Source organism: Vicia villosa, linkage group LG7 (genome assembly GCF_029867415.1).
Source record: "Vicia villosa cultivar HV-30 ecotype Madison, WI linkage group LG7, Vvil1.0, whole genome shotgun sequence".
Lineage (NCBI taxonomy): Eukaryota > Viridiplantae > Streptophyta > Magnoliopsida > Fabales > Fabaceae > Vicia > Vicia villosa.
Window position 1 is genome coordinate 15,035,348 of NC_081186.1, and position 26,481 is coordinate 15,061,828.

The following is a 26,481-nucleotide window of genomic DNA, read 5'->3' on the forward strand; positions in this document are numbered from 1 at the left end:
AGAATAAATAAATTTCCAAAATGTTTTTTCATCTTAACTTTCATATGGGAGATTGCAGAAACGATTACAACATTGGTTATCACAAAACATACCTTGGACATTTATCCACAAAAAAAAAAAAATAACAACACCATAAATATGTCATTCCCAACATTAAACTAAACTAATGTGATTCGTGCGTGCTTAAAATTAGTCTGCAATGTCCTTCCTGCTACTATCTTAACAAATGACATACATTGAACATATTACAGAACACAACCAACAACAATACAATACAGTATTCTAGTTTCTATTATATACACAGCTAAATATTACTTGTAATTTATTGTCGATGTCCTTCTGGTAGAGGAACCACTTTGTGGAAGGGCACTGTCCTTTGTGGAAGAGACCCGTCTTCTTCGTCATCATCAAACTCCAACACATAACTGTTCCAATCACCAGACAGTAGACAGTCATAAGATAGTTATCTATTTTCTTTTCATATTTTTTTTAACTTTTAAGAGTAATTTCCTAGTTTCATTCTTCAAAAATTAAGCAAGGGATACATTAGTTCCTGAAAATGAAAAATCATGTTCTGTCCTACATAGTAAGATTCTACAATTTCGCGGAATAGGGATGGCAAATAATTTTATCAGAAAATATGTGCCCATTTAACACTTTTCCATTTGATTTTTTGAGACGAAAGATATATAGAACTAAAAATAAGTTCGGCTTCTAAAAAATAGTTCCAAAAAGCTTTAAGAAATTATACTTACTCATCTGTCTTCCTCTGCACATTAGTGATATGATGGAGATTAACGCAGAACATGCACAATACAAAAATTGGTTATTATGATGTTAGAATCATCAAAGTTAAGAGTACCATGGATTAATGGTAGATTAAAAAATCATGGAAGAAAGGAAAAATCAAGAAGTGATCCGCACTATTAAGGTAAAGAGAGATTTATTACCCTGCGATGGCCATGAACAACTGTTGCTTTATAAAGTGCAGTAGTTCCTGGATAGACTGCCAAAACATGTTTTCCAGGAGGGAAGTCTTGGGCACTAGAAGGATCATTATTCTTGGGGAAGGGAATGATATTTCCCATGGGAAGCTTGTATTGCCTGAACGCAACAGAAAGAACAAATTAAATAAGCACAAGCCATTCAAATGCCATAACAATATTTCTCAAATTTACCAACTAATGTATTGGAGGCGTTATCAACCATAAAATCCAAGTTGGATGGATGAAAAAAAAGAATGTTTCAGCAGCAATTTATGATTGGAAAGTACTGCTCATGCTTATGGAAGGGAAACTTTTGTCATACAATTATAAGATCTGCAATGTTGTATGAAATTGGATGCTGGCTAGCATAAAGTCTGATATGATATTTACATAAAATAGTATATTCTGTTTACAGAGAGAATATATTCTGTTGATTGGATATCGCAGTTATTATGAAATTGACGCTGTTTTTGCATATTCATTATTTCAAAGTCTATAATATATAGGGATGTGGTATAGACACGCGGTTTCACTGTCATGCCTCTAGTTTTTCTCTCATTCAACAGAGTCAATAAGAAAGTAATCTCTGTAATGTAGAAATTAAAATATCTAAATAGGTGGATACACAAGACATGATAGGGTTAAGAAATAAAGTATTAAGAGAAAAAGTTAGGGAAACATCTACCATTCAAAAGATGGTATATCTTCCCTTTTGTGGTTTTGGCATGCATGGAAAGACATGTAGATGCACCAATAAATAGGGTAAATCATAATGGAGGATAGTATAACAAGGTAGAGGAAAACTAAAGAAAACTATAGACCAAATTTTTAAAAAATTGAATTTAAATGGCCTGTTTTTGAACAGGATTTATAATAGAACGTAGAGTGTTGTTTGATTAATATAATATATCTGCCTCCACATACTAAAATATATCCATGCAAAGTCTAAGCAGAAAATGAAGCAAGACAAGCTTACAACATGATCATTGTACATAATTAAACAAAACAAATTTCAAAATAGGCTTTTTACCTTTGGCCACTGCTATCTTCATCATCACCAGGTTCCTCATCAAGTACTTCAAATCTATAAAATCATTTAACAAATCAATTAAAAGAGTAATGAAAAGGACGACCAAAGAAGGTTTGCATCCAAATACGTATTATTTTTTCTTTCAATAATTACAAATTATACACAAGCAACAGCAACTTATACTTGTATTAACAAATCTGAGCAATTCAAACAGCTTAAATTTGGTAAAATAATAGACTCATTTAGTTAGTGACCCGAGCGTATTGATTCTAAGGAGAGGTTTATGATTGTCCTTGTTAGAATTTAGAATTGACTAAGCCTACTTGAATTCTCAAAGCCAGCTCAAATAGTTTTAAATTGCGGTCAACAATATACTAGTTTTAGAGGTCTCCACGGAGCATCACAACCGCAATGGCAGCCACACTTTAACTCAATATGACGATTTGCAGCATAACCGTAACCGCAACTTAAAAGGGCTGATGGATTAACCGAATCTTGATTAATATTATTTTTACCATAAATGTTATCAGAGCCCAAGTATTTCTTTATAAGGAATACATTTGCCACATGGTATCAGAGGTTGCAAGAGTCTTTAGTTAATAACTTAAGCTTTTTGAGATAGTTGGTTCATGAAATGGTATGAAGCCTCTAAAACCAAGTTATTCAAATTTCAGTTCTTGGCATCCCCATCTTTATAATAAAAATTAGAATTTCATCAAAATGAATCTACACACTGATCACCCTCCCAGCCTAAAGGGTTCATATAGATGCTTATTAGAGATGTAAAATAAAATCATTCGTGCGCCATTACTCACGGCTCCCAATTTGAGAGACTCGGCTTCAGTGTTAAAACTCTACCAGCCTTCATTGCTCCCACTTTGGACTACAAAAGGAAACCCTAGAGCTAGTTATGAGGGTTTGAATTAGGCCTTAGGGTCTGTTTAAGAGGGGGTTTTAGGAGGATTTTGAAGGGCCAAGTCTATATTTTAATATATTTTGGATATTAAAAAAAATGAAAGAATGTCATGATACATGATCATATGACAATTCAATCAGACTTAATTCATTTTTAGAAACTTTTTATAGTTTGCTTAATTTAAATAAAAAAGAAACAAGCCCTCCCCTGCTCTACAAAATCCCCTTATACTCCCAACCCTTACTCTTTTTGTTGTTCATCCACCAATATGCCTCTCAAAGATATTGCACATTAATATATTACATTATGTACAGAATGCATACTTACTCCTTTAATTCCTTATCAAAATGAATCACTTTTACAACAAACCATTCATCCTTATCAGCATTTCGTGGTGTGACCCTAGCAGCCACCTGAAAAGTGAGAAGCCAAAACACATTAATCAATGCAATAGAACTACAGACGCTTCATGTAAGAATAGAAAGGAGTTTCCTGAGAAAGAGAAAGTTAATAACAGATAGAGAAAGAAAATACTGTCAGAAGTGAGTCATCTTTTTTGATTTTATGATTTATGCAGAACCTTGTGAATACGGAACATTTAAAATCTAACTCCTGTTAAAACACATATCTATAACAAAATTGCACTAGCAACCTAACAGCTTAGTTAACAAAATACAACATGATATCTAATAGCTCTGTAAGCTTTAATTAAGATAACGGAAGCAATTTAAGAGACACAAGCTTAACTGAAGCAATGTACTACTCACACATGAAATATACTCTAAGAAAAATAAACTTTATTAAAAAAGAGAAACAGTGCATTGAATACTTACTTATATTAAACAAACTTCAAGGGAAAAATATACCTGTTCACCCTTAAGACTGGCACAAGCCTCAAGTTGATTTCTCATACTCGGAGTTAACCTTGAAATGTCTGACTCAGTCTTAACTCGTTTCCTTTTCTGTTCATTGCCTTCTGTAACAGAAGAATTGTAAGCTAGACACAGTGCATTATATTGACATCTATTTGGAACTGGAGTCATGTTAATGCAATTTACATGCACAATTAAATATTAACAAAAATGTGATAGCATTTAGCTCAATAAAAACAAAAATATTTCATAAAACATTTTCATGTGTATTTTGATTTTTATCTTTAAATGATATATGACTGAATTGCTGCACAACATAGTGACAACACAACGCACAAGTGCTTTGGCTAACAAGATGCTTTTTGTAACTAATCGGCATTTCCAAAGCATAAGGTTTGTGTAGATATTCCCAGAGTTTGTTTCTAATTTGATAGTAATAAAAATTTGTTATTAATCCGCATTTCCACCATATAGGAAGTGATGTGATAGTAAAAATTTAAACATCATTAAAATTGAATGATTGGCAATTCAAATTACACAATTTGAGAAGATTTGGCAAACTAGCATTTTGTATCACATGATGAATTGCTAATGGCTCTAAATTAAGTAATACTTTCATCTTAATATATTGATTGTATCTTAATGGAATTTGGTGTATCATTAATTTTTCTTAGGATTGGTTTCAATAATTTCTTATATTTCATGATTTATTTACTTTTTTAATTGTAATTAGAAATTCAGGAATATTATAAATTATAACCGGTGTATAGTTTTTTGTAACTGTCGTTCCCATCAATATCAATATGACTTTTATCATTAAATATGTTTCCCCTCTATACTTTTTGAATGAATAGGGAAGTCATCAGCTTCCGATGGTATTAGAAACTATCCTAGATATGTGATTAGTACAAGATCTTTGTTATTCCACCCATATTTGCCCATGCTCCAGATGTCCAATCAAGGGTGTGAGGGGGTGCTTTCAGTGTTGATTGTTGAGATCCCGGTTACTCCACCCACATCAGTCCACTAAGTGTGAGAGGGAGTGTAAAGAGTCCTACGGACTAGGAAATGGCCAAGATATACAGCGCTTATAAGGCGGCTCAGGCAGTTCTCACCTTAAAAGCAAATATTATGGGGTTCATTTAGGCCTTAAGGTTCAAATTCCAAGAGAAATTATCATTCAATGTTCACAAACAGGTGCACTTAGGATGACCCACCATTTAGAATGAAAACACAACGAATTAGGACTTACGTGTTCATTTCTTATGAGTTCTTTATTTATCAGATTCTACAAGTTGATAGCAAGACGTAAAAATTTTGCCTTTGTAGTTTCTACTTTTGAGATTTATGGTTGTTATTTATCGTTAAATTCAGTTTCTGCTAAACAACTCAAGAATTCTCTCGGTGATTAAATATTTGAAACCAAATTTAATAACCATTTTAATTAATGTACAATTTTGAGTTTGATTCTAAAATACACAGTAACATGCTCTCTCATCTCCCTCTTTATTTACTTCATATAGCTTTACTGTACATAACCAACCATAATGGCAAAAGAGATATTAACTATATTGATGAGTATCCACCAGAAAAATGAAACATGTTGAAGAAATCAATGGAATCAATGAAAATTTAGTATAGATTTGTCACAAAGATGGTCAGACAACACATTTCCATTTACTTCCTACTTTCCTTAGAAATGAAAAAAACAAAACTAATGCTTTGGCTACTTGTTTTGGCGCTACGACGTTGTTAAATTAGACGTTAAATTATGGCACTCCCATATTTTCAGGGTAATATAATACAATAGAAGTAAGAAGGAAAATTAAGAGAATGACATGCTAAAAGATTTGGAACTGTTTAATTTATTTATTATATCGACTAATTCTATTTCTATAAGCTTAAGTTGATATTAAGCAATAATATTTCAAGTGAAAGATAAATTTGAGACAAACCTAATCTCCTTCGTGGTTGTCCTTGAGGTCCCGGAGGAAGCAAGGTATCAAGTTGGCTTATCAACATAGTGGAAAGACTGGCAACCAAAAACATTACAGAATTATATATATGCTGTAAAATGCCTAAGCCTGGACAGAGTATTTAAGAGTTACTTGAATCTTAATCTTAAGATTCCTCATCGATTAAGGATATGACCTAAACAGTTCTTATAAAGCCTGGAAAATTCCTATCTTACAAGCCAATTTTGTAGATGTGTTAGACTTGGCCAAAACTCGAAGAGTTAATATACGTGTATCTTGATAATTTTTAAAAAAGTTGGAAAGAAAATTAATAGCTTCGGAGCTCGAGATACACATACTTTGCTTCCGCGTCTGAAAGATCTTTTGCTTGAGTATACAACAATTTCAGCTTTGCTAACGAGTTATCTCCAGGCTTCTCAACCATTTCAGGAGCTACACCGAAATGAAAAGAAATAAACAACAATTACAAAGACAAAAGTACATTAACTAATATATAAGAATAACTGAATATTGATTGTTTCCAAAACATGAAAACAAGTAGAGAAACTCCTATCTAATGAGCTCCAATGATAGACAAACTCCGATCTTTAACATCATATGCCAAAGCATGAAAGCGACACGTGATATTTAAATTTTAACTAATAACATTCAATGCATGATTTTCCTTAATTCACTAAAATCACAGAAAGCATTCGTGTGTTTTATGATTTCCATAGTTTTCCAAGAATCAATTACCAAAGTGGACGAAATTAAACATTTGGTTTCTATCACAGGTTGGGTATTGGATGAATTACCCTTTCGAGGAAGCCCGCAAACACTAAATACAAGAGAAAAGTGCATAACGAAGAAATATAGAAAACGAAAAAACATTGAAGAGCGCCAAGATATCAGATTATGATTTTATTCATCAACCCTATAAAATACGAAAAGAAGCAATATGATTTCCTTTTGTATATATCTCTTCATTATTTCAACAAGTTGCATATTTCGGTTATATTTCTGTTAAGTAACCTTCCTCAACTGTAAAGGAAAATAAAATGATAAAGCATAATTTCGTCCTGTTACTAAACACGAATATAAAACTTCCACGCATACCAACGAAAACAAGGAAAACTCATAATTGTCCAACTCTAATCCTTGACTAAAGCTGTACAATTTTCACTAACAGCATTTAAAAAAACGCTCCTCATCCACTTTGATGCATCCACAACCAAAACACGATCACGATCAGCCATATTTGACCATGATTTTCCACAATATCAATGATTACGGCGCGGCCACAATTGAAAACCTTGTTCAAAAATTCTTAACTCATGAGTATAACACATTTCCATTTTGAACTTGAACACCCTAGGTGTGTATGCCTATAACTAACCAGCTAGCAACAAAACTTAGATCCTAAATTTTTTTTTTTATAAACCTGATATGCTCTGAGCGCAACTACAGAGACTAACCATCGAGCCAGGGAAGACCACAATATGCGGAAAATCTCCAAATTATTTAATTGATTATTATTTTTAACGGTATGAAGCAATTATTGGGAAATTTAAAAACTGAAAGTGAGGTCACTTAAAATTCATCATTTAAATGTGAAAAAAATTATTTCCCAAAATAAATCAGAAAACACGATCCAGAAAGAATATTAAAAACAAAATTCAACTAATTATGCAACTTCATTACAATGAATCATCATTTATAAAAAGCACAAAATTGATGAATATGCAGCATTAATTTAAGAGGGAGTAACTAACTGGTTTGAAGCTTCTTGTGAAGCTTGTTGATCTCCGATAGAACATCCTCCTGATCTTTTCTTAACCGATCGAGTTCCTTTGAGTTCTCCAAAATTGACGCAATGTCTGGCGACGACATCGTTTTGATTCGATCAATTTTCAACGCTTTTGTCTCTCGAAACCGATGAACCCAAATCGGAAACTGAAATGGGAACTCAAATTTCCAAATTTAATTTATTCCAACGTGGGAATTTTTTTTTTTTTTTGAAGCGCTATTCAGCATTCGTTGTGCGGTGGTTTAGTTAGAATTAGAATCTCTGCATTAATTAATACTAGTTGAGTTGAGATCAAATCTAAGGAAACGACGTCGTTTTTTTTTATTCTTTCAAGATTGACTCTCATCTTTTTTTTGGCTTAAAGAAATAATTTTTTTAAATGTATTTATTTTTGTTTAAATATCATCATATACACAACTCAATCTTTAAAAAATCGATAAACCAATGATAATAATTTTTTAAAATGCCATCTCATCGAATCTATCTCATTTTTAAATTTAAATTTTTTTTTAAAAGCCAAAATCAAATTAGATTAACAAAGGCATATAAGGGATACCAAACAGTACAAACAGCATAATACAGAAAAAAAAGATACACCAGAACTAGTAATGCAACCAAGACACACAGACCCTGTGAAAAGGAAAAAAAGCTATACTCCACAATACTGGATAGCAAAGAACATATTTGCTGCTTGTAACACGGATGCAGTTACCGTGCATAGATAAAAATCTATGCACCATGCATAAATTATTATGGACCATTGGATCATTGGATCAAATTCTAGATATCAATTGTTATTACTCAATACTCAATACTCACCACTCAATATTCAATACTCAATACTCAATACTAGATTAAAAACATGATCCAATGGCTTATATAGACTTATGCATGGTGCATAAGTAAAATCCTTATGCATATTAGCCAAAGCCCTTGTAACACCAGTACTACAACTTCTCTAACAAAAACAGACTTCATGAAGTTGTTTCACCCTGCAATGAACTTCACTGATTTGCCTCACATTCTTTTAGAAGTCAACATATTCAGCCACTACAGCAGAATAACAAAATAAACTACTCCTGTGACCGCAATTCTCCCGTGAAACCAAGTAAATGAACACCTGACCGCCGCTCCATATGTACAAAATTTCTCATTCCACGAATTTCGAATCTGCTAGAAACTCTAACACAGCCAGATTATCTATCATTCCAACCCAAACAAGCTTTTGGGTTAACAATCCACTGATAAATGGAAAATTGAAACCCTTTAACTTTACTCCTAAGCCACCACCAAGACGTCAAATGAATGTCGTAGATAAAAGCTTCTCCCCGCGTATCGTTATTTCTGAAAATTATATCGTTCTGCTTTTTCCAGATAGTCCAAATACAAGCGTACCAAATGACAAGTAATTTTTCCTATAAACTCCTGCCGCCATTACATAAACCTGCAAATAGATAGAAGTGCTGCACAGCAGAGTTATGAAATGCACCAGAAATATTCAGCCAGCTCGAGATATCACTCCACGCTGATGTCGTTATTAGGCACTCAAAGAAAATGTGTGACACGCTCTCTGCTATTCCACACCCAAATGGACAGTACCCTTTAGATTCCACCATGATACTGTTTACGGTGATTTCCGGTAAACAACCGCTAGTCTTCCAAACTATAATAAATATGATTTGGTTACTCGCAGGATCGACTAGATTGATCCTAGGACACATAGTCAAGAAGATTGTCGTCAACGTTCATTCGAACCATATTCATTATTTGTCTTCTTCAATAAGCGTTGTTCGATTAAAGAACAAATAGTCTTGACAATCACTTTGTTATATATAAATGTGACTTCAGCGAAAAGATAAGTAACATAACATAGAAAATTAAAAGGACTATTGAAACGTAAAGAATCTTAAACTGCAGAAATGTTAAAGACTTTGAAAGTAAATAACATGAAAGTAATTCGAAAGTAAATGACATTAAAGTAAAGATACAGAAATGTAAATGGCAAGAGGTAAACGAAATGCAGTAATTCTGGAAGATATTTAAAACAAAAGATAATACACATGTATTAAAGTGGTGGTGTCATACGTACATTTTCTCAGCGAACTCTTTCTCTTAACGCTTGATACTTGAGTAAATATGTGAGTGATTTGTACAAAATGAACACACAGAATCCTAACATTAAGACTCCTATTTATACTAGTTTCGACCTTAACGGTCCTATACTAATCTGCTGCCACGTTTCTCATAAGAACTTCTAGCGATGCCATCTGTTACTTGGACAGTTACGAAACCGTCTTCGAATTTCAAATCTTCCCGCCTGAGTCTGTCTTCGACACGTGGCAGTGTATTAAACAAACACTACGAAAAAAACACGCTAAGTAGTAATACTTGAATATATTTATAAATTTGTCTAAGTCCCCGAAGACACCTACTTTTCACTAGCTTTCAGTATTCATTATCTTCATAGCGAACTTAGAAATCTTTACTCTCGAAGCATGACCATCAGTAGCCATTCTTTTATTTTTAAGGGATGGCCATCAGTAACCATCTTTCCTTCGATTTTCTACTTCTTCGAAGGACAAATACTACAAAACGAAATCTTCAGCTAACAAATTGCCCCCAATAAATGCCTGTTTCGAGAGTCAACAGAAATAGGCGTTTCTTGTCATTATAAGATTTCGTTCTTTATTGATCTTTGAGAGTTCCAAGACTGCTGACTAACGTCATAATCATTGATGACCCTGTTTCCGAAACGTCTTGTCATTTTCAAAGATGTCTTCTCATAACTTACATTCCCACGTTTTAACCTTACTTCTTGATCATTACTCCTACATACTAGGAGTGAAGCTAACTTTATTCGACCGCCGTTGGATTAAATCACCAGCCGCCACGTGTTCCTTGGATTTTACCCAAAAGATTTAAAAAAGGTTTCCGTTAAACCTTTAAATACTTGGTCTTGCACTTCTACACAACCTTTCATTCCTATTTCTTCATCTTCTTCAAAAAACCAAACATCTTCCATCTCTTCAAAATCTCGCTCTCTTAATCAGAAATTTCCTTATGGCTTCATCTTCAAATGTTCTTCAACCTGCTCTGAAGCTCCAATCAACAACACGGTCTGGGGAACAAGAGCACGTTCAAAACCCTAACACCGAAGAAATACGCGCTATTTACGCTTCCCAGGTAATCATTCCCTTTGAACTTTCTGGAAAATCTCTCGCTTTTATGGGTCCATTACCAGGTGAAAATATCCCATCTCTGAATAAATTCTTCCCTGGTTATTACAAGACTAGACCATTAGTTAGCAAAATTAGGATAGATGAAGATGGCTGTTCTCCCTCAGGAAAATCTGCTAACATGGAAGAAACTCCAACTGTAACTCCTTTAGCTTTAGCGAAAATTAGGTTAAACTATATGACCAACTCTGTAAAAGTGTTTAGGTCAATTCCTTTAGCCAAAGATCCTGATTTGTACTATGCCTGGTTAGAAAAAGTAGAGAAACAGAAAGAATCCTTCTGGAAATCGTTAGGAATATACGATTTGATTCAACTGTCAAAGACAGGTTTAGAATACAACCAACCCATGTTAGTAGCAGCGGTTCACTTTTGGGATGCTTCTCACAACACTTTCCATCTCCCCTGTGGAATGGTTACCCCTACTCTTTTTGATGTGGCTGCGATTACAGGACTTCGACCAACTGGCGAAACCTTCGATCCTAACGAAATGGATAATGATACTATTGGTTTTAATGACTCACAAGTCACTTATACTGCATTCATCCAGAAGCATCATATTACCACCGAAACGGCAGTATCCGATGAAGAACATATTGCTTTTCTAGCGCTATGGCTTTCACGATGTGCCTTCTGCTCAAGATCTATTCAAGTTGCAAAGAGATACCTTTGCATGGCTAATCAGTTGCATGCTGGAAAAAAGCTCAACCTCAGCCAACTGCTTTTAGGGTCTCTTTATGAAAACCTCAGCGAAGCTGCAACCCTCACCAAGAATTTCAAATCCGGTAGTTTACTTTATGCTGGCCCTTTCTGGCTATTACAACTGTGGCTTAATGCTACATTCGAAACTCATCTTCCCTTTCGAGGAAACGTCAATGAGGAGGATAGAAAAATCAAGAATCGAACTATAGAAGGGACCAGGTTAGCTTACCTAACTCCAAAAGAAGAAATTGGAAAGCTTCGTGAACACTTCTTGGCGTATTCAATGATGTTTGCCCGGCGTAACCAGTTCGATCCTTCTATGGCCCCCTTTGTACACAGAACAATAGGTCCTGAATGGTTTACTCGAAAATTCCCATCAACATCTCAGGATCAACAAACTGAGTCTATGGAAATTTGGGAAGCCTTTCTGACTCCAAGGTTATTTTCCCATCGCCTTCGACCATCAAAAGGTCAATGTATTCTCATGTGCTACCAACCAAATTTGGTCTCGAGACAGTTTGGGTTGGTTCAAATAAAACCCAAGTGTTTATATGAGAAAAGAAACCATATGTGTTTCCATACCTTGTACTTGACTGAAGAAGAATGTAAAACAAAAATCAACAAATACGTTGGCACCACCAATCTTCCTCCTGTCTCTTTCGAACCTGCTTTTTATTCTACACCAGACTTTCATCAATGGTGGACGGATTATTATAGCTCCCAAATCTTTGATGCTGATAGCCTTGCTCAAGAACTAACTGCAGCTTTTAATGATGTGCAGGAGAATTTTCAAAAAGGTACTTCAACTCATATTAAAGAAATCCAAGCTTTTCAAAAATTCTTTGAAACTATCTACAGGCCTGATGATCTTAGTCGGACCGTTCGTGAGGCTGCAGTTATTTTGCGCGAAAAGTTTTCCGCCAAACTGGATAAGTTGAAGTTGCCCTCGTATGTTCGACCAGAACTACGTTATGAAGTGGCTTTCAAACTTAATCCTCCAAAATTCCCTCCACTACCAAGTGCTGATTTTGGTGTGGCTCTAAGTCCTCCTTTCCCAGACTGGTTCGTGTGTGGGAATGCTCTCAAAATTCTTCGAGAGAGTACCAAAAAACGCGCTGAACGAGTGGTTCCGACTAAGCATACCTTGGATACTTTCAAAGGACATCTTCATATAGATCTTAAACATGTTCGTGTTCTGACCCCAATACCTGAAGGTTTGGATTAAGACAATCTTTTCGACTGACTTTTCTTTTCTTTGCTGATATACTGATTTCAGTTTCAACTACAGCTGTTGCACGAAGGAGGAAGATCAAGGAAGCTTCTGCCCAAAAAGATTCTGGGACATCTAAGAGCAACAAACCAAGTGAAAGTGATTCCATCGTTACTGGCAAGAAGCCCACGGTACATACTCATCTCATATTCTTGATTTTGTACAATCTGTGAGTAGTATCCATCTTACTTATCGTCTATTTGCCAGAGCTCGAAACCCCCAACAGGTTCGAAGCGGAAAGCTTCCTCGACAGCTGTCTCAGATGGCGAAGATAAATCCCCTCCCCAAACTAGACAAGGACACAAGAAGAGACAAAAAGCTGTTACCCCTTCAAGAAAAGGGAAAAGGATAAGTCCCTCTAAAACTGCTTCTCCTGGTGATAAGGCGTCCTCTGAAGAGTCTCCTTTAAAAACTGCTAGTAATGCTTTCGTTGTGGAAAGTCATAATTCAAGTCCAGACAATATCCCAACCAAGGTATTTGGGTTCCACCCAACATATTATCTTGTGATCTTAACCAAATAATTAAACTGACATTTACCTTGTTATTGCAGGAAGACGCTGGCACTGCCACTTCAGGTTTCAAGGACCATGGCTTTACCATTAATGTTGACAAACTTTACGGTAATTGTCAAACTTTAACTTTCGTCAACTAAACCCCTCAAAGGTTTATCTTTATGACTAACTTTGCTCTGTTTAACATAGGTACCTCTCAAAATCAAACTCATGTTCTCTCGCCAGTCTTTGAAGACGTTAGGCCAATTGCTACCATATTGCCTAATGAACCAGTCGAAGAAAGTCACTCCACTGACGAATCCCCACCTACTCATCAAGACAAAAATTTGGAAGAAGATCATCCATTCTCAGGCAGCGACAATGTGAACCCCCAAACACATAACAGTGAAGATACTGCGTCGGAGCAAGATGCTATGGAAGAAATTTCTCAACCAGAAAAACAAGATCCTCAAGGGACTTCGACTCTTGATACGAAAACCATTCCTGAGACAACTTCGACGCTTGCCCCCGTGAAGCCTACTCCTTCGGAGCTGGAACAACTTAAGCAAACTGATCCTCTTAGTTTCTTAAAGGCTATCATGGATGCGAATACTTCTTCGCCTTCGGAACTTAATGTCTCTTCAGCTGCAACTGTAGAATCTAGTGATAAAGAAGATATTCCTAGCCTCCTCCGACAAATAAAAGAGAGATTCTTTGGGGTCAATCTTGTAGACGTCCTCAACCGGGAACCTATTAAGAGTCACAACTTAAATCAACTTCTAAAGAAGGTAGATTTGCTTCAAGTTTCCACAGAAGTTTCAGAGGTAATTGTTCTGTTAGGCTCTCTACTCGAGCAACTCCAGGCCAACATTCTTCGAAAGCAAAATGTCGAAAAAGAGCTATCTGAGACAATGGCCTCTCATGACTCTTCATGGAACTCTGCTGTGGACGCAACGAAACAAGGTGAGGCCCTCAAGCTTAAACATTCAGAAAATCAGAAGGCCTTTGATGATTATGAGAAGAACATCAACTCCTGGAAACAAGAGATAAAGGCACTCGAGGGCAAGATAAAAGAAGCTGAACGTTGTCAGGCAGCCATACAAAAATCTAACCAACAAGATTTGCTCGAAGTGGTGCAGTCGGGAATTAAACATTTTGAGACTGCACAGAAATTAGTGCCAGAAATCGAAAGATTGAAGAAACAACGGGCACTAATTGAGCTTCGTATGTCTTCGTGGGAGACTCAATACTTGAAGATCAAAACGGATCTCCCTAAGGATTTTAACTAGATGTTTTCAGTCCTGTTACTTGTTGCACCTTTGTTTTGTAATCGAAACTACTGTAAACTCATAATATTTGTATGCTTGACTCCCATTTATATCTATAATGTTTGCCAGCATTACTTTTAGCGAATCTAAACATTTCTGCCAAAATATATCTTTAGATTTTCTACAGTGCTTTTTATTTAATGCAACGTGTAGAACCTGAACATCTTTCGCAGCATCCTTGCCTCTAGACTTGACGTTTCCCCTTCTCTAGCCATAATCATTATTAAACAGTGACGTCACTTTCTCCAAAACGTCGGTTTAAGACGTGCGTGCATCAGTTTCATGATTACTTCTCAACTTCCAAGGGCGGGAAACGGCGGAAGCCATAACTTCTTTCTTTGGAAAACCAACCGTAGTCCAATCACTCATTAAAAATTTAAAACCAACCTTCAGTATTCCCAGTCTATATAAAGGGTCAAATATTGTCTTCATTTCTTCATTCATGCGCTTTTTCTCCAAACCAAACACAGAAAAAGAAAACACACAACTTCTCTCTCAGAACACCTTTCTTATCTTGCAATGGCTGAAACTCTCTCCTTTAACAACATCAAAGCCCCCATCAGAGGCGAGTTCAGACTCTCTGAGGATGAACTTGTTCGTCATTTTATCAATATCGAAAACCTCTTTGTCAACCAAGAACTGGACTTCTATTTTTAAGAAGTCTTGGAGGGTGCTATCTATCCCAACATGGTGGCAGAATTATGGATGAATGCGTCTTTACGCATAGATCCTGAAGGTAGGACCACCATTGATTCTGAAATCCGACACGCTCGTCTCAGCATCACTCCCACCACTATTGCCAACCTAATAAAATGCAATAACTCTGGTGCAACTTTTGATGACAACAGTTTCAGCATGACTACTCATCTCATGTTGAGAACTCTTATGGACAACGATCGCTTCAGTGCCAAAGTCATCAGGATCTGGCACCAGATGCTCGTGGGGAACTTCCAACCTCGGCGGATCGATGAAAACAACATCATGGTTGAAGACTTGGAGTTTATCCTCTGTGGTCTTCGAGGGAGGAAAATTAACATTCCTTTAATGATCTTTAAAGGACTTGTTAAAGCTGTCTCTATCGGTGTTGACCGTCGAGGGAGTGTGACTTGTCTTCCCTACGGGAGACTCCTCAATTACATTTTCCTAAAGAAAGGTGTAGTGAGGCGGATGCGTGACTCTGGAGTCAGGGATATGTTCGAAGCTGAACCTTCGCCTGTGCTGTCCTTGGAAGGCTTGGACCAAAGGATCAACTAGCTAGTTTTTTCCTTAGGTTTTTTTTCTTTATTTATATGCCCCTTTTTTTTTGTAATCTTGGATCCTGTTATTTGGATCCCTTGTAATGCATGTACTTCCATGCTTTTAAATGAAAAATACTTTTGGTGTCTCCTTAGACTCTTTTCCTTCCATTTAAAATTTATTCTGATCGCAAAGTCATTTTGATCAACGTAGCGTATATGTTTTGACACATGCCTGACCATTTTGGCTTTTCGTAGTACCCTGAGTATCTACGTTTTTGCAATCCTTACTTCGTACATACTTGGTTTATATCTCTTCAAATATTTCCCGTTTACTCTTAAGATCCTACGATCTTCTGCTAATTCTTCAATTTCGTAAGCATTGTTCGAGAATACTTTCAAGATTCGAAAGGGTCCTTCCCAATGTGGGGACCATTTACCAAGTGCCTGATTCTTTCGATCTATAGGTAAAATAAGTTTCCAAACTAAGTCATTATTAACAAAAGTTTTACCTTTCACCTTTTTATTATATGCTCTGGACACTCTTTCCTTTTGCCTTTTTATCATTTCCAGTGCTCGAAGTCTGTCTTCGTCCAAATCTACTAACTCATTCATCATTAACTCCCAGTATACGTTGGGAGGAATGTCTGCTTGTCTTTGTATTCTTACCGATTGCAAACATATCTCAATTGGGAGTACTGCATCATGTCCAAACGTCAACTGGAAAGGAGTTGTATTTGTGGCTTCTTTTGGAGATGTCCGACAAGCCCAGAGTGCTTGATCTAAAGTCTTATGCCAATTCTTAGGTTTCTTTCCCACATGTTTCTTAATAAGGCCAATTATTATTTTGTTTGCTGCTTCAACCTGTCCATTTGCTTGGGCGTAATAAGGTGTAGAAGTAAATAACTTGAAACCTATTTCTCTGGCAAAGTCTTGCATTTTTCGTCCAGTAAAGACTGATCCCTGATCAGTTGTTATACTTTCTGGGATTCCAAACCTATATATAATGTGTTTCTGAATAAACTCAATCACAGCCTCTTGATCCACATTTGCCAGTGGTATTGCTTCGACCCATTTTGTGAAATAGTCTATTCCTACCAAAATGTACCTTTGACCTTTAGATGACTTGGGGTGAATTTCTCCAATCAAATCTAATGCCCATCCCCTGAAAGGCCATGGTTTTACTATCGTACTTAATTCGTTTGCTGGAGCGTGTTGGATACCTGCATGTTCTTGGCACTCTTGGCACCCTTTCGCAAACTCTATGCAATCCTTTAACATCGAAGGCCAATACATCCCATAACGAAACAAGAGTCATTTCATTTTGTGCTCTGCTTGATGTGCACCACATGCCCCACTATGTACGTTCGACAGAGCCAAATATGCTTCTGCTTCACCCAAGCATTTCAACAATACCCCTTCAAGAGTTTTCTTGAATAATTCATTTCCCATCAAAAAATTTGACAATGCTCTATACTTGATTCTCCTGTCTGTATTCGTCGAAGGATTTTTTAGGTAGTTAATAATTGGACTCCTCCAATCTGTGTCTGCCAACGAGTCTATATTTAGTACTTCGAATTGTTCTTTGTTGGCATAACCCAATTGTAAGTTCTCTAGATCACTTGGCGAAAGTTTAGTAAACATCGCTCTTCCTCTTACTTCAATCAATTCCTCCAACTTTTCTTTTGATACTTTATATCCTAAAGCTAATTGTGCCAAGTCGTTTGCTTCCTGGTTATTCACCCTTGATACGTGTTTTAATTCCACATATTCGAATTTCTTGAGTAGCCTATTTGCGATGACAAAATACATGATCAGATTCTCTTTGATACACTTGTACTCCTTTGTCAATTGTTTGATGACCAATTCGGAGTCTCCTTTAATTTCGACTCTGGTTTCCCCCAATTCTAACAAAGCCTCAAGTCTAGCAATTAATGCTTCGTATTCAGCTTCATTGTTGGAGCATAATGGACCTTCGATTTTAAACTTGAGCTTTGTTGGAATTCCATCAGGAGAAATTATCAATATTCCAACCCCAGTACCCTCTCTATGCATTGAACCATCGAAGTATAACTTCCAAGGTTTTAAGTCCACATAATGCTGATGATTCTCAACCACCGCATGGTCGACAATGAAGTCTGACACAATCTGACCTTTCATTGCCTTGAGAGGCTGAAATATTAATGAATATTCAGTAAGGGCCAAAGCCCACTTGCCAATTCGACTATGTAGTATTGGCTTAGATAACATATGTTTAATAACATCACAATGAGATGAAACGTAAACATCAACTGGCTTTATATAATACTTAAGTTTGATACAGGAGAAATACAAACAAAGGCAGAGTTTTTCTATATCAGTATATCTAGTCTCTGCATCATTGAGTACTCTACTTAAGTAATAAATGGCTCTCTCGATGCCATTCTCATCCTCCTGGGCAAGCATGCTGCCTATTGTTTTATCTGATGCTGAAATGTATAGGCGCATGTGCTTCTTCCCATTTGGGGGAGACAGAATTGGTGGACAAGTCAAGTATTGCTTTATCTGATCGAAAGCTTCTTGATGTTCAGCACGCCATTCGAATTTTCCTTGCTTAAGCCGAAGTAGAGGTGAGAAAGCTTGCGTGCGTCCACTCAAGTTAGAGATAAATCTCCTTAAGAAATTTATCTTACCCAATAATGATTGTAGTTCTTTCTTCGTGGATGGGGACTTGATTTCCCTAATGGCTTTCGTCTTGTTCTGGTTAATTTCTATCCCTTTTTTGTGGACTACGAACCCCAAGAAATCACCTGCCTGCACAAAGAAAGCACATTTAAGGGGGTTCATCTTCAAGCCATATTTCCTCATTCTTTCGAATGATTGGCTCAGATGATCGAGATGACTCATACCCGAGGTAGATTTTACCACAATGTCATCTATATACACTTGCATGAATGTTTCTATAAAATCATGAAATATAGAATTCATTGCTCTTTGATAAGTTGCCCCAGCGTTTTTCAAACCAAAAGGCATCACAACCCATCCGTAAGTGCCTATTGCCCCTGGGCAACGAAATGCTGTCTTGGATACATCATCTTCTGCTATAAAAATTTGATTGTATCCTGAATATCCATCCAACATGCTCAAATACTCAAAACCTGTGGCCGAGTCTACTAGCATTTCTGCTACAGGCATGGGATACTCGTCTTTAGGAGTAGCTGCATTAAGGTCACGAAAGTCTATGCATACTCTTAATGAGCCATTCTTTTTAATTACAGGTACTATATTAGCAATCCACTCAACATACCTTGTAGTTTGGATAAATTTGCACCGTAAGAGTCTTTCGACCTCTGCTTTAATCTTCGAGTGAATCTCTGGCACGAATCTTCTGGGAGTTTGCTTTATGGGCTTCTTTCCTTCTTTTATTGGTAATTTTAGTTCGACTAAATCCCTTCCTAGACCAGGCATCTCATCATAGTCCCAAGCAAAACAATCTCTGTTTTCTTTCAGCATTTTGATGACCGTTGCTTTCAATTCTGGTTCTAGTTTCGCGCTGATATATGTTATCCTTTTTTGATCATTGTCTCCAAGATTTACTTCTTCAAGTGGATCTTGGGCCAACATCTTTATATTCGACGCCATTGGGTCTTTTTCGAACCCCAAAGGTTCCTCGTCGTATATTGCATCCAACCTTTGGTTTGATTCTTCTCTTATGATCTCTTCGTCTGGAGCCGTGTGTTCAGGGAGTTCGAAACTCGCACGTATCTCCAATTCTGTTATTTCTTCTTTGGTTAAAACTGCATCTATCTTTGTATCTGATAGTTCGGCTTCGAGAGCCGCCTTCCTTTTGTTCTCGGCCACATAGGCCGAAATCTTTTCGAAGAACGAAGACTCAGACATGATTAATGTCATCGTCCCAGCCTGTTGGCCGTACTGTCGGATAATTCTCCAATGGTGCTGTATCTGGTGGACCATCCATGATCTCTCTATCCCATTGGAATCCATTTGGGTGTAAAGTTAAATAGTACAATGCATTTTTATTTGGGGTATACATCTCTTCTGCAGCATGACAAGGGCCTATGTTTGCCAGGTTCCTGTCGAAGTTGGTTTTGTTCACCTGGTTGACCTCAGCCATGTAGTAACTCTGATCACCTTCGATATTCTCCACTATACCATCTTCTCTCCAAATTGTCACCCTCTGATGCATTGTTGAGGGCACAGCTGCTACCCCATGAATCCATTCCCTACCAAGCAAAAGGTTGTAGTTTGCCTTTGCTGGTATAACCATGAACATGGTTGGCCTGGTAACTGAGCCTACTGTCAAATTGACTTGAACGACTCCCAGTGTTTGTCCTATTTTGCCTTCGTAGTTAGATAAAACCATGTTATGTGGCCTTATATCCGTATCGAACATACCAATTCTTTTTAGCATGTATTGAGGCATTAGGTTCACTGCTGCTCCCCCATCAACTAGGACTTTATTAATGCCAACGTTCTCAATCTTAGCCCTGATATAGAGTGGCTTCAAATGATTTCGCATACCCTCATCAGGCCTTTCGAAGAAAGCATTTTGTTCTTCTACTGCACCATTATTCAGCACATAGTAACACACAGGTTTGTGTTTTGTCATTTCTTCGATATCAGCCTCTTCAGTCTTCTACTTCAGTTTCCTGATTAAACTCGTGAGGGAGTACGGAAACAAAATTGCAATTCAAGTTTATAGATGACACTCCATCAGAATCAAAATCATTTGTCATTCTATCCTCTTCTTTCTAGGAATTTGAACGCATCTTTTCTTCTTCATCCAAGAGTTTTTCAGCTTCGAATAATCTGCGTTCCACCGGAGGTTTGTTTGACTTTGCCCCCTGGTATGGGACTTGGTTGCTACTAGATTCTCCAGCTTCTCTTGGCCTGTATTCCTTCTGAGCCTTTTTTATTCTCTGATGCCTTCTCCACTGGGACCGAGACATAGGATTTTTTCCTTTATAATTCTCCAATCGATACGCCTCTCGATTTGGTCTTTAAAATTGTTTCTTATATGCCATTGCAGTTCTACCACCTTGGTCCCAACTTCGCCATTTGTTGGTTCTTGCATCAGCTTGCACCCACCTATCCCTTGGCGCATCTGCAGGGATTCTGAAAGTTACCCTTCGAGTTCTGGGGTGTGGGCTATCAGGCCTCTTTGTTGGAGTCCATATGTCGAAACCGTACAGGTTAGGACGCAACCCCTGAGTTTCTTGACTCATGTAGCAATACACACATTCGAATGATCGTGCTAGGATTTCGTCATAGACTGCCCCACATCTTGGGCAGAGAGCAACTTCAGTGTTTTCTTTGTGGCATCTGACCAAAAATCCTACCAAGTTTTCCTCCATCTTTGGGTACAGTTGTAGTAGGGGATTTGGCTCTCTTCCTGGGTGTTCCCACCTTTCGCGTCGAACCATTTCGAAGTTGGCTTCGACCCTTCGATTCAGCATGATCGAACATCTTGGACACATCCATTGCTTACCACCATTTTTCTCGTGGCAATTCCAGAGATATTCTTTGAGGCTTTCGGTTCTTGGAGGAACTTCTATGCCCCCATTTTGCCTCGTCAGCCATGTCTCTAGTTCGCCAAATTCGGACACTGGTCGTCTGGCGCTGACCATGTTAACCGCTGCTGGAGGAACTTCAGAGATCTGGATTTTCTGGAGTTTCATCCTGAGGTCTTCAGTGGCCTCACTGTTTTCTTCCTTCGATGCTTCAGTTATTTCTGTCTTGGAAGATTCTTCAACAACAGTGTTGAAGACTATTTCACCTTTTAGGCTTTCAGTAGCCTGCTTTCCATTGAACATTGCTTTAGTCTCCACAACTTCAACTTCAGATGCCTCCACCATGTTGATATCTTCTACCTCGCAGAGGCTAGCGTCAGCAATGTTCAGGGGATTGGTATCGACCCTCATATGACTCTTGGTCTTGTCAGCAAACTTCAACCTTCCATCATTGAGAGCATTTTGAATTAGATCCCTGAAAAGAAAACATTGAGAAGTTTTATGGCCTAAAAACCCATGATATTTACAAAAACCTCTTTTCTTCCGTTGTTCAAACGGAGGAATTTTTGAATTTGGAGGTAGTATCATTTGGCCATCTTTTACCAATAAATCAAATATTTCATCACACTTGGTAATGTCGAATGTATAAGTTTTCTTAGGGAACCTATCATTCTTATTGTTTTCTACTGGGTTTTTTCCATTGGCAGGATTTAGCAATTTGCAGGCGTAAGGTGGCGCTTCTTTCAACTCAGCTAAGTCTATTTCGACTTCTTCAGGGCTATACGAGTCATTGAAAGACTCATCATCAGCGTCCTCGGCTTCGACGTACGCTACTCTCTCTTTCTTATAACTTTTATTCGCCCTAACTTTTTCTGCCTTCAGTCGTTCGACTTGTCGAACCCTGTCTGCTAATTGGGCCATGTCCCTAAGGTATTGGGTATCTAGTTTCTTTCTTATTGAATAATCTAGACCACCTGCAGCCATTTCGACAAGTTCATGCTCTGGGACTGTTGTAAAACACCTTGATTTCAACAAACGGAACCTATTTAAATAATCATCAATTGTTTCTGTGAATTTTCTTTTAACACTGGCCAATTCTTTCAAACTTATCTTAGTTTGACCCATGTAGAATTGCTCATGGAAAAGCCTTTCCAAGTATGCCCATGCATCTATCGAATTTGGTGGCAAAGTAGTAAACCAAATGAAGGCATTTTTTGTCAGCGAACTAGGGAAATATTTGATCCTTAAATCCTCGTTTCCCGCTAAGTCTCCTGCTTCCGTCAAATATCTAGCAATATGTTCCACCGTTGACTCATTAGTTTCGCCTGAAAATTTTGTAAATTTGGGTACCTTAGTGCCCGTAGGCAATTCTGTCTGCATGATATAATCTGATATAGGGGATGTATAGTTTGGACGTCTAAGTCCAGTACTAAGCCCATTATTGGCCATAACCCTTTCTATCATGGCAGTTAAGTTATTTTCTGTAGCCAGATTCTCTCTTCTGACTCTTTGAACAACCTCATCTGGGTGTTCGTTCCTACCCACAATCCTTAATCTGGGTCGCTCCTCCTCCGTTTCTTGTCGAACGGGGACGACTCTTTGATTTGAAGCTTCTAAGTTAATTATTGGAGTTCCTTCGAACATCTCTGTTCTTCGTGAGGGGCCTACATCCCTAGTGGCTGTCCTAGCAACAAAACTTAGATCCTAATTTTTTTTTTTATAAAATGCTCTGAGCGCAACTACAGAGACTAACCATCGAGCCGGGGAAGACCATAATAGGCGGAAAATCTCCAAATTATTTAATTGATTATTATTTTTAACGGTATGAAGCAATAATTGGGAAATTTAAAAACTGAAAGTGAGGTCACTTAAAATTCATCATTTAAATGTTAAAAAAATTATTTCCCAAAATAAATCAGAAAACACGATCCAGAAAGAATATTAAAAATAAAATTCAACTAATTATGCAACTTCATTACGATGAATATGCAGCATTAATTTAAGAGGGAGTAACTAACTGGTTTGAAGCTTCTTGTGAAGCTTGTTGATCTCCGATAGAACATCCTCCTGATCTTTTCTTAACCGATCCAGTTCCTTCGAGTTCTCCAAAATTGACGCAATGTCCGGAGACGACATCGTTTTGATTCGATCAGACTCTGATTTTCAATTTTCAACGCTTTTCTCTCTCGAAATCGATGAACCCAAATCGGAAACTGAAATGGGAACTCAAATTTCCAAATTTAATTTATTCCAACGTGGGATTTTTTTTTTTTTTTTTTGAAGCGCTATTCAGCATTCGTTGTGCGGTGGTTTAGTTAGAATTAGAATCTCTGCATTAATTAATACTAGTTGAGTTGAGATCAAATCTAAGGAAACGACGTCGTTTTTTTTTATTCTTTCAAGATTGATTCTCATTTTTTTTTTTTGGCTTACAGAAATAATTTTTTTAAATGTATTTATTTTTGTTTAAATATCATCATATACACAACTCAATCTTTAAAAAATGGATAAACGAATGATAATAATTTTTTAAAATGCCATCTCATCGAATCTATCTCATTTTTAAATTTAAATTTTTTTTTTTTTAAAAAGCCAAAATCAAATTAGATTAACAAAGGCATATAAGGGATGCCAAACAGTACAAACAGCATAATACAGAAAAAAAATACACCAGAACTAGCAATGCAACCAAGACACACAGACCCTGTGAAAAGGAAAAAAAGCTATACTCCACAACACTGGACAACAAAGAACATATTTGCTGCCTGTAACACCAGTACTACAACTTCTCTACCAAAAACAGACTTCATGAAGTTGTTTCACCCTGCAATGAACTTCACTGATTTGCCTCACATTCTTTTAGAACTCAACATATTCAGCCACTACAGCAAAATAACAAAATAAACTACTCCTGTGACCGCAATTCTCCCGTGAAACCGAGTAAATGAACACCTGACCGCCGCTCCATATATACAAAATTTCTCATTCCACGAATTTTGAATCTGCCAGAAACTCTAACACAGCCAGATTATCTATCATTCCAGCCCAAGCAAGCTTTTGGGTTAACAATCCACTGATAAATGGAAAATTGAAACCCTTTAACTTTACTCCTAAGCCACCACCAAGACGTCAAATGAATGTCGTAGATAAAAGCTTCTCCCCGCGTATCGTTATTTCTGAAAATTATATCGTTCCGCTTTCTCCAGATAGTCCAAATACAAGCGTACCAAATGACAAGTAATTTTTCCTGTAAACTCTTGCCGCCATTACATAAACCTGCAAATAGATAGAAGTGTTGCACAGCAGAGTTATGAAATGCACCAGAAATATTCAGCCAGCTCGAGATATCACTCCACGCTGATGTCGTTATTAGGCACTCAAAGAAAATGTGTGACACGCTCTCTGCTATTCCACACCCAAATGGACAGTACCCTTTAGATTCCACCATGATACATCTCTTGATTAAATTATCTCTCGTCGGGATTTTGTTTTGCCACACCCTCCATACTAACACCGACACTTTTAGAGGAACAATTATGCTCCACACAGCCGCCAGACCCTAGTCTTCGATATTCTGCAAGTGTGATCCTTCCAAAATCTCTGCATAAGCTTCCTTCACAGAATACGTCTTTTTGGCCCATGTCCACCAATCAGCCACATTTTCCTTCAATTTTAGCCCTCGAATATTTCCTACAATTTCCTCCTTTAATCTACGGTTGTCCTCATTTAAGATAGACGTCCATCTATCAATCCACACATACTCCTCTCCCTCCTTCCTAAACGACTCTCCAACTGTGAGTTCTTTGTCTAGAGCTAACCCATACAACTCCGGATATACTTTCTTCAAACTTCTCCCTTCAACCCAAGGATCTCCCCAAAACCTTGTATGCGCTCCATCTCCAATTTCTCTAGCTACATTTTCCTCAAACCACTGACCTTTGAAACCGCCTTCCCCAATATCAATGGATTGAAGGTCTCTCCACCATAACGACTTAAGTCTCTCTAACTGTGATTTTGGTTTTATTTTAAAAAAGGTCTTTCTTTTAAAATTAATAAAGTCTTTTGGTAAAAAATAATTTTGTATTTCTAATTTATATTTTTATTACATTTTAAAAACAAAAGCGTGCGTACCACACCCGTATCCCTGCTGACTCACAGTCTAAATTAGGTATTTTCTATTTTATTACATTTTGAAAACAAAAGTGTGCGTACCACACCAGTACCGTGTGAATGCACACACACCAGTATCGTGTCAACACACGGGTATTCATACCAATATCCGTGCGAACGCTCGAGTTTTAGCATGTTTTTATATTTTAAACCATAGTCCAAATTTTAATAAATATAACATTAAACTAAATTCTTTTATATCATTATCTTTTTGAACTTTTATGTAAAATTATGTTTATACTGATTTTCAACTAATTTTAATTTTGGATTTTTATTTGTCTTATTTATTAAACATTATAAATCTTTTTATTATTACAACTCTATCAATCCTAAAAAAAAATTCTATGTTAACTTATAAATTATGTGTTTAATAGTTTTTCTTAACAATTGAAATTTTTAAAAACTTATACAATTACCTTGCAATCATATTTTCTTTTTTTCGATAATATTTTGATATTTTCTATTTTGTTTGAATTCTCATGACAAACTGGTGACATATTCGCGCTCCACACCAGAACGCGTGCAGACGCACTTGTTTTCCACTAGTTAAACATATAGCTAATCCTTTGATATTTTGATTTGTACTTTATTATTTGAAAATTTTGAAATGTATAAAAAAATTTAAAATTGTTTTATTTTATCATTTGTAATATAATTTGATATTGGAAGAAAATACTTTTATTAAAATATTGATTCCTCTGTATGGATGGTGATAGAGCGGGGATACCTGAACTCATTTGTAACGGATTTGTATTTTAATTATTTATCCCCATTGAAGATCGAGGCGGGTATTGGGAATTGTTCAGACATTACTACAAAAAATATTTTTCGTAACATCACTGAATTTTACTTCACCACAGCCGAAGGATCCACCGTGGTAGAATCTAGGCGCTTTTTTATTTTCATTTTTATGTCCACTTTTCACCACGATTGAAACTTCCAACCGTGGTGAAAAGTGCGTCTGGTGTCGATGGC

At 36.8% G+C, this 26,481-nt stretch overlaps 1 protein-coding gene across 3 annotated transcripts; it reads right to left on the bottom strand.

The window, feature by feature from the left end:
- Nucleotides 1-12: 12 nt before the first annotated feature.
- On the bottom strand, nucleotides 13-23,645 carry LOC131620335 (SAGA-associated factor 29 homolog A-like). Of its 3 annotated transcripts, none has more exons than XM_058891379.1 (9): nucleotides 23,355-23,645; nucleotides 6,119-6,212; nucleotides 5,760-5,836; nucleotides 3,799-3,908; nucleotides 3,260-3,345; nucleotides 2,017-2,070; nucleotides 951-1,104; nucleotides 756-769; nucleotides 13-425 (listed from the first exon to the last, which is right to left on the bottom strand). In XM_058891379.1, exons 1-9 carry the CDS (start codon nucleotides 23,470-23,472, stop codon nucleotides 323-325), a joined length of 810 nt encoding a protein of 269 aa, XP_058747362.1. In that variant the 5' UTR covers nucleotides 23,473-23,645; the 3' UTR covers nucleotides 13-322. The 3 variants fall into 3 exon arrangements, with proteins under 3 accessions (XP_058747362.1, XP_058747363.1, XP_058747361.1); XM_058891380.1 differs by lacking the exon at nucleotides 23,355-23,645 and adding an exon at nucleotides 7,532-7,790 and having other exon boundaries at nucleotides 3,799-3,905; XM_058891378.1 differs by lacking the exon at nucleotides 23,355-23,645 and adding an exon at nucleotides 7,532-7,790.
- Nucleotides 23,646-26,481: the final 2,836 nt, after the last annotated feature.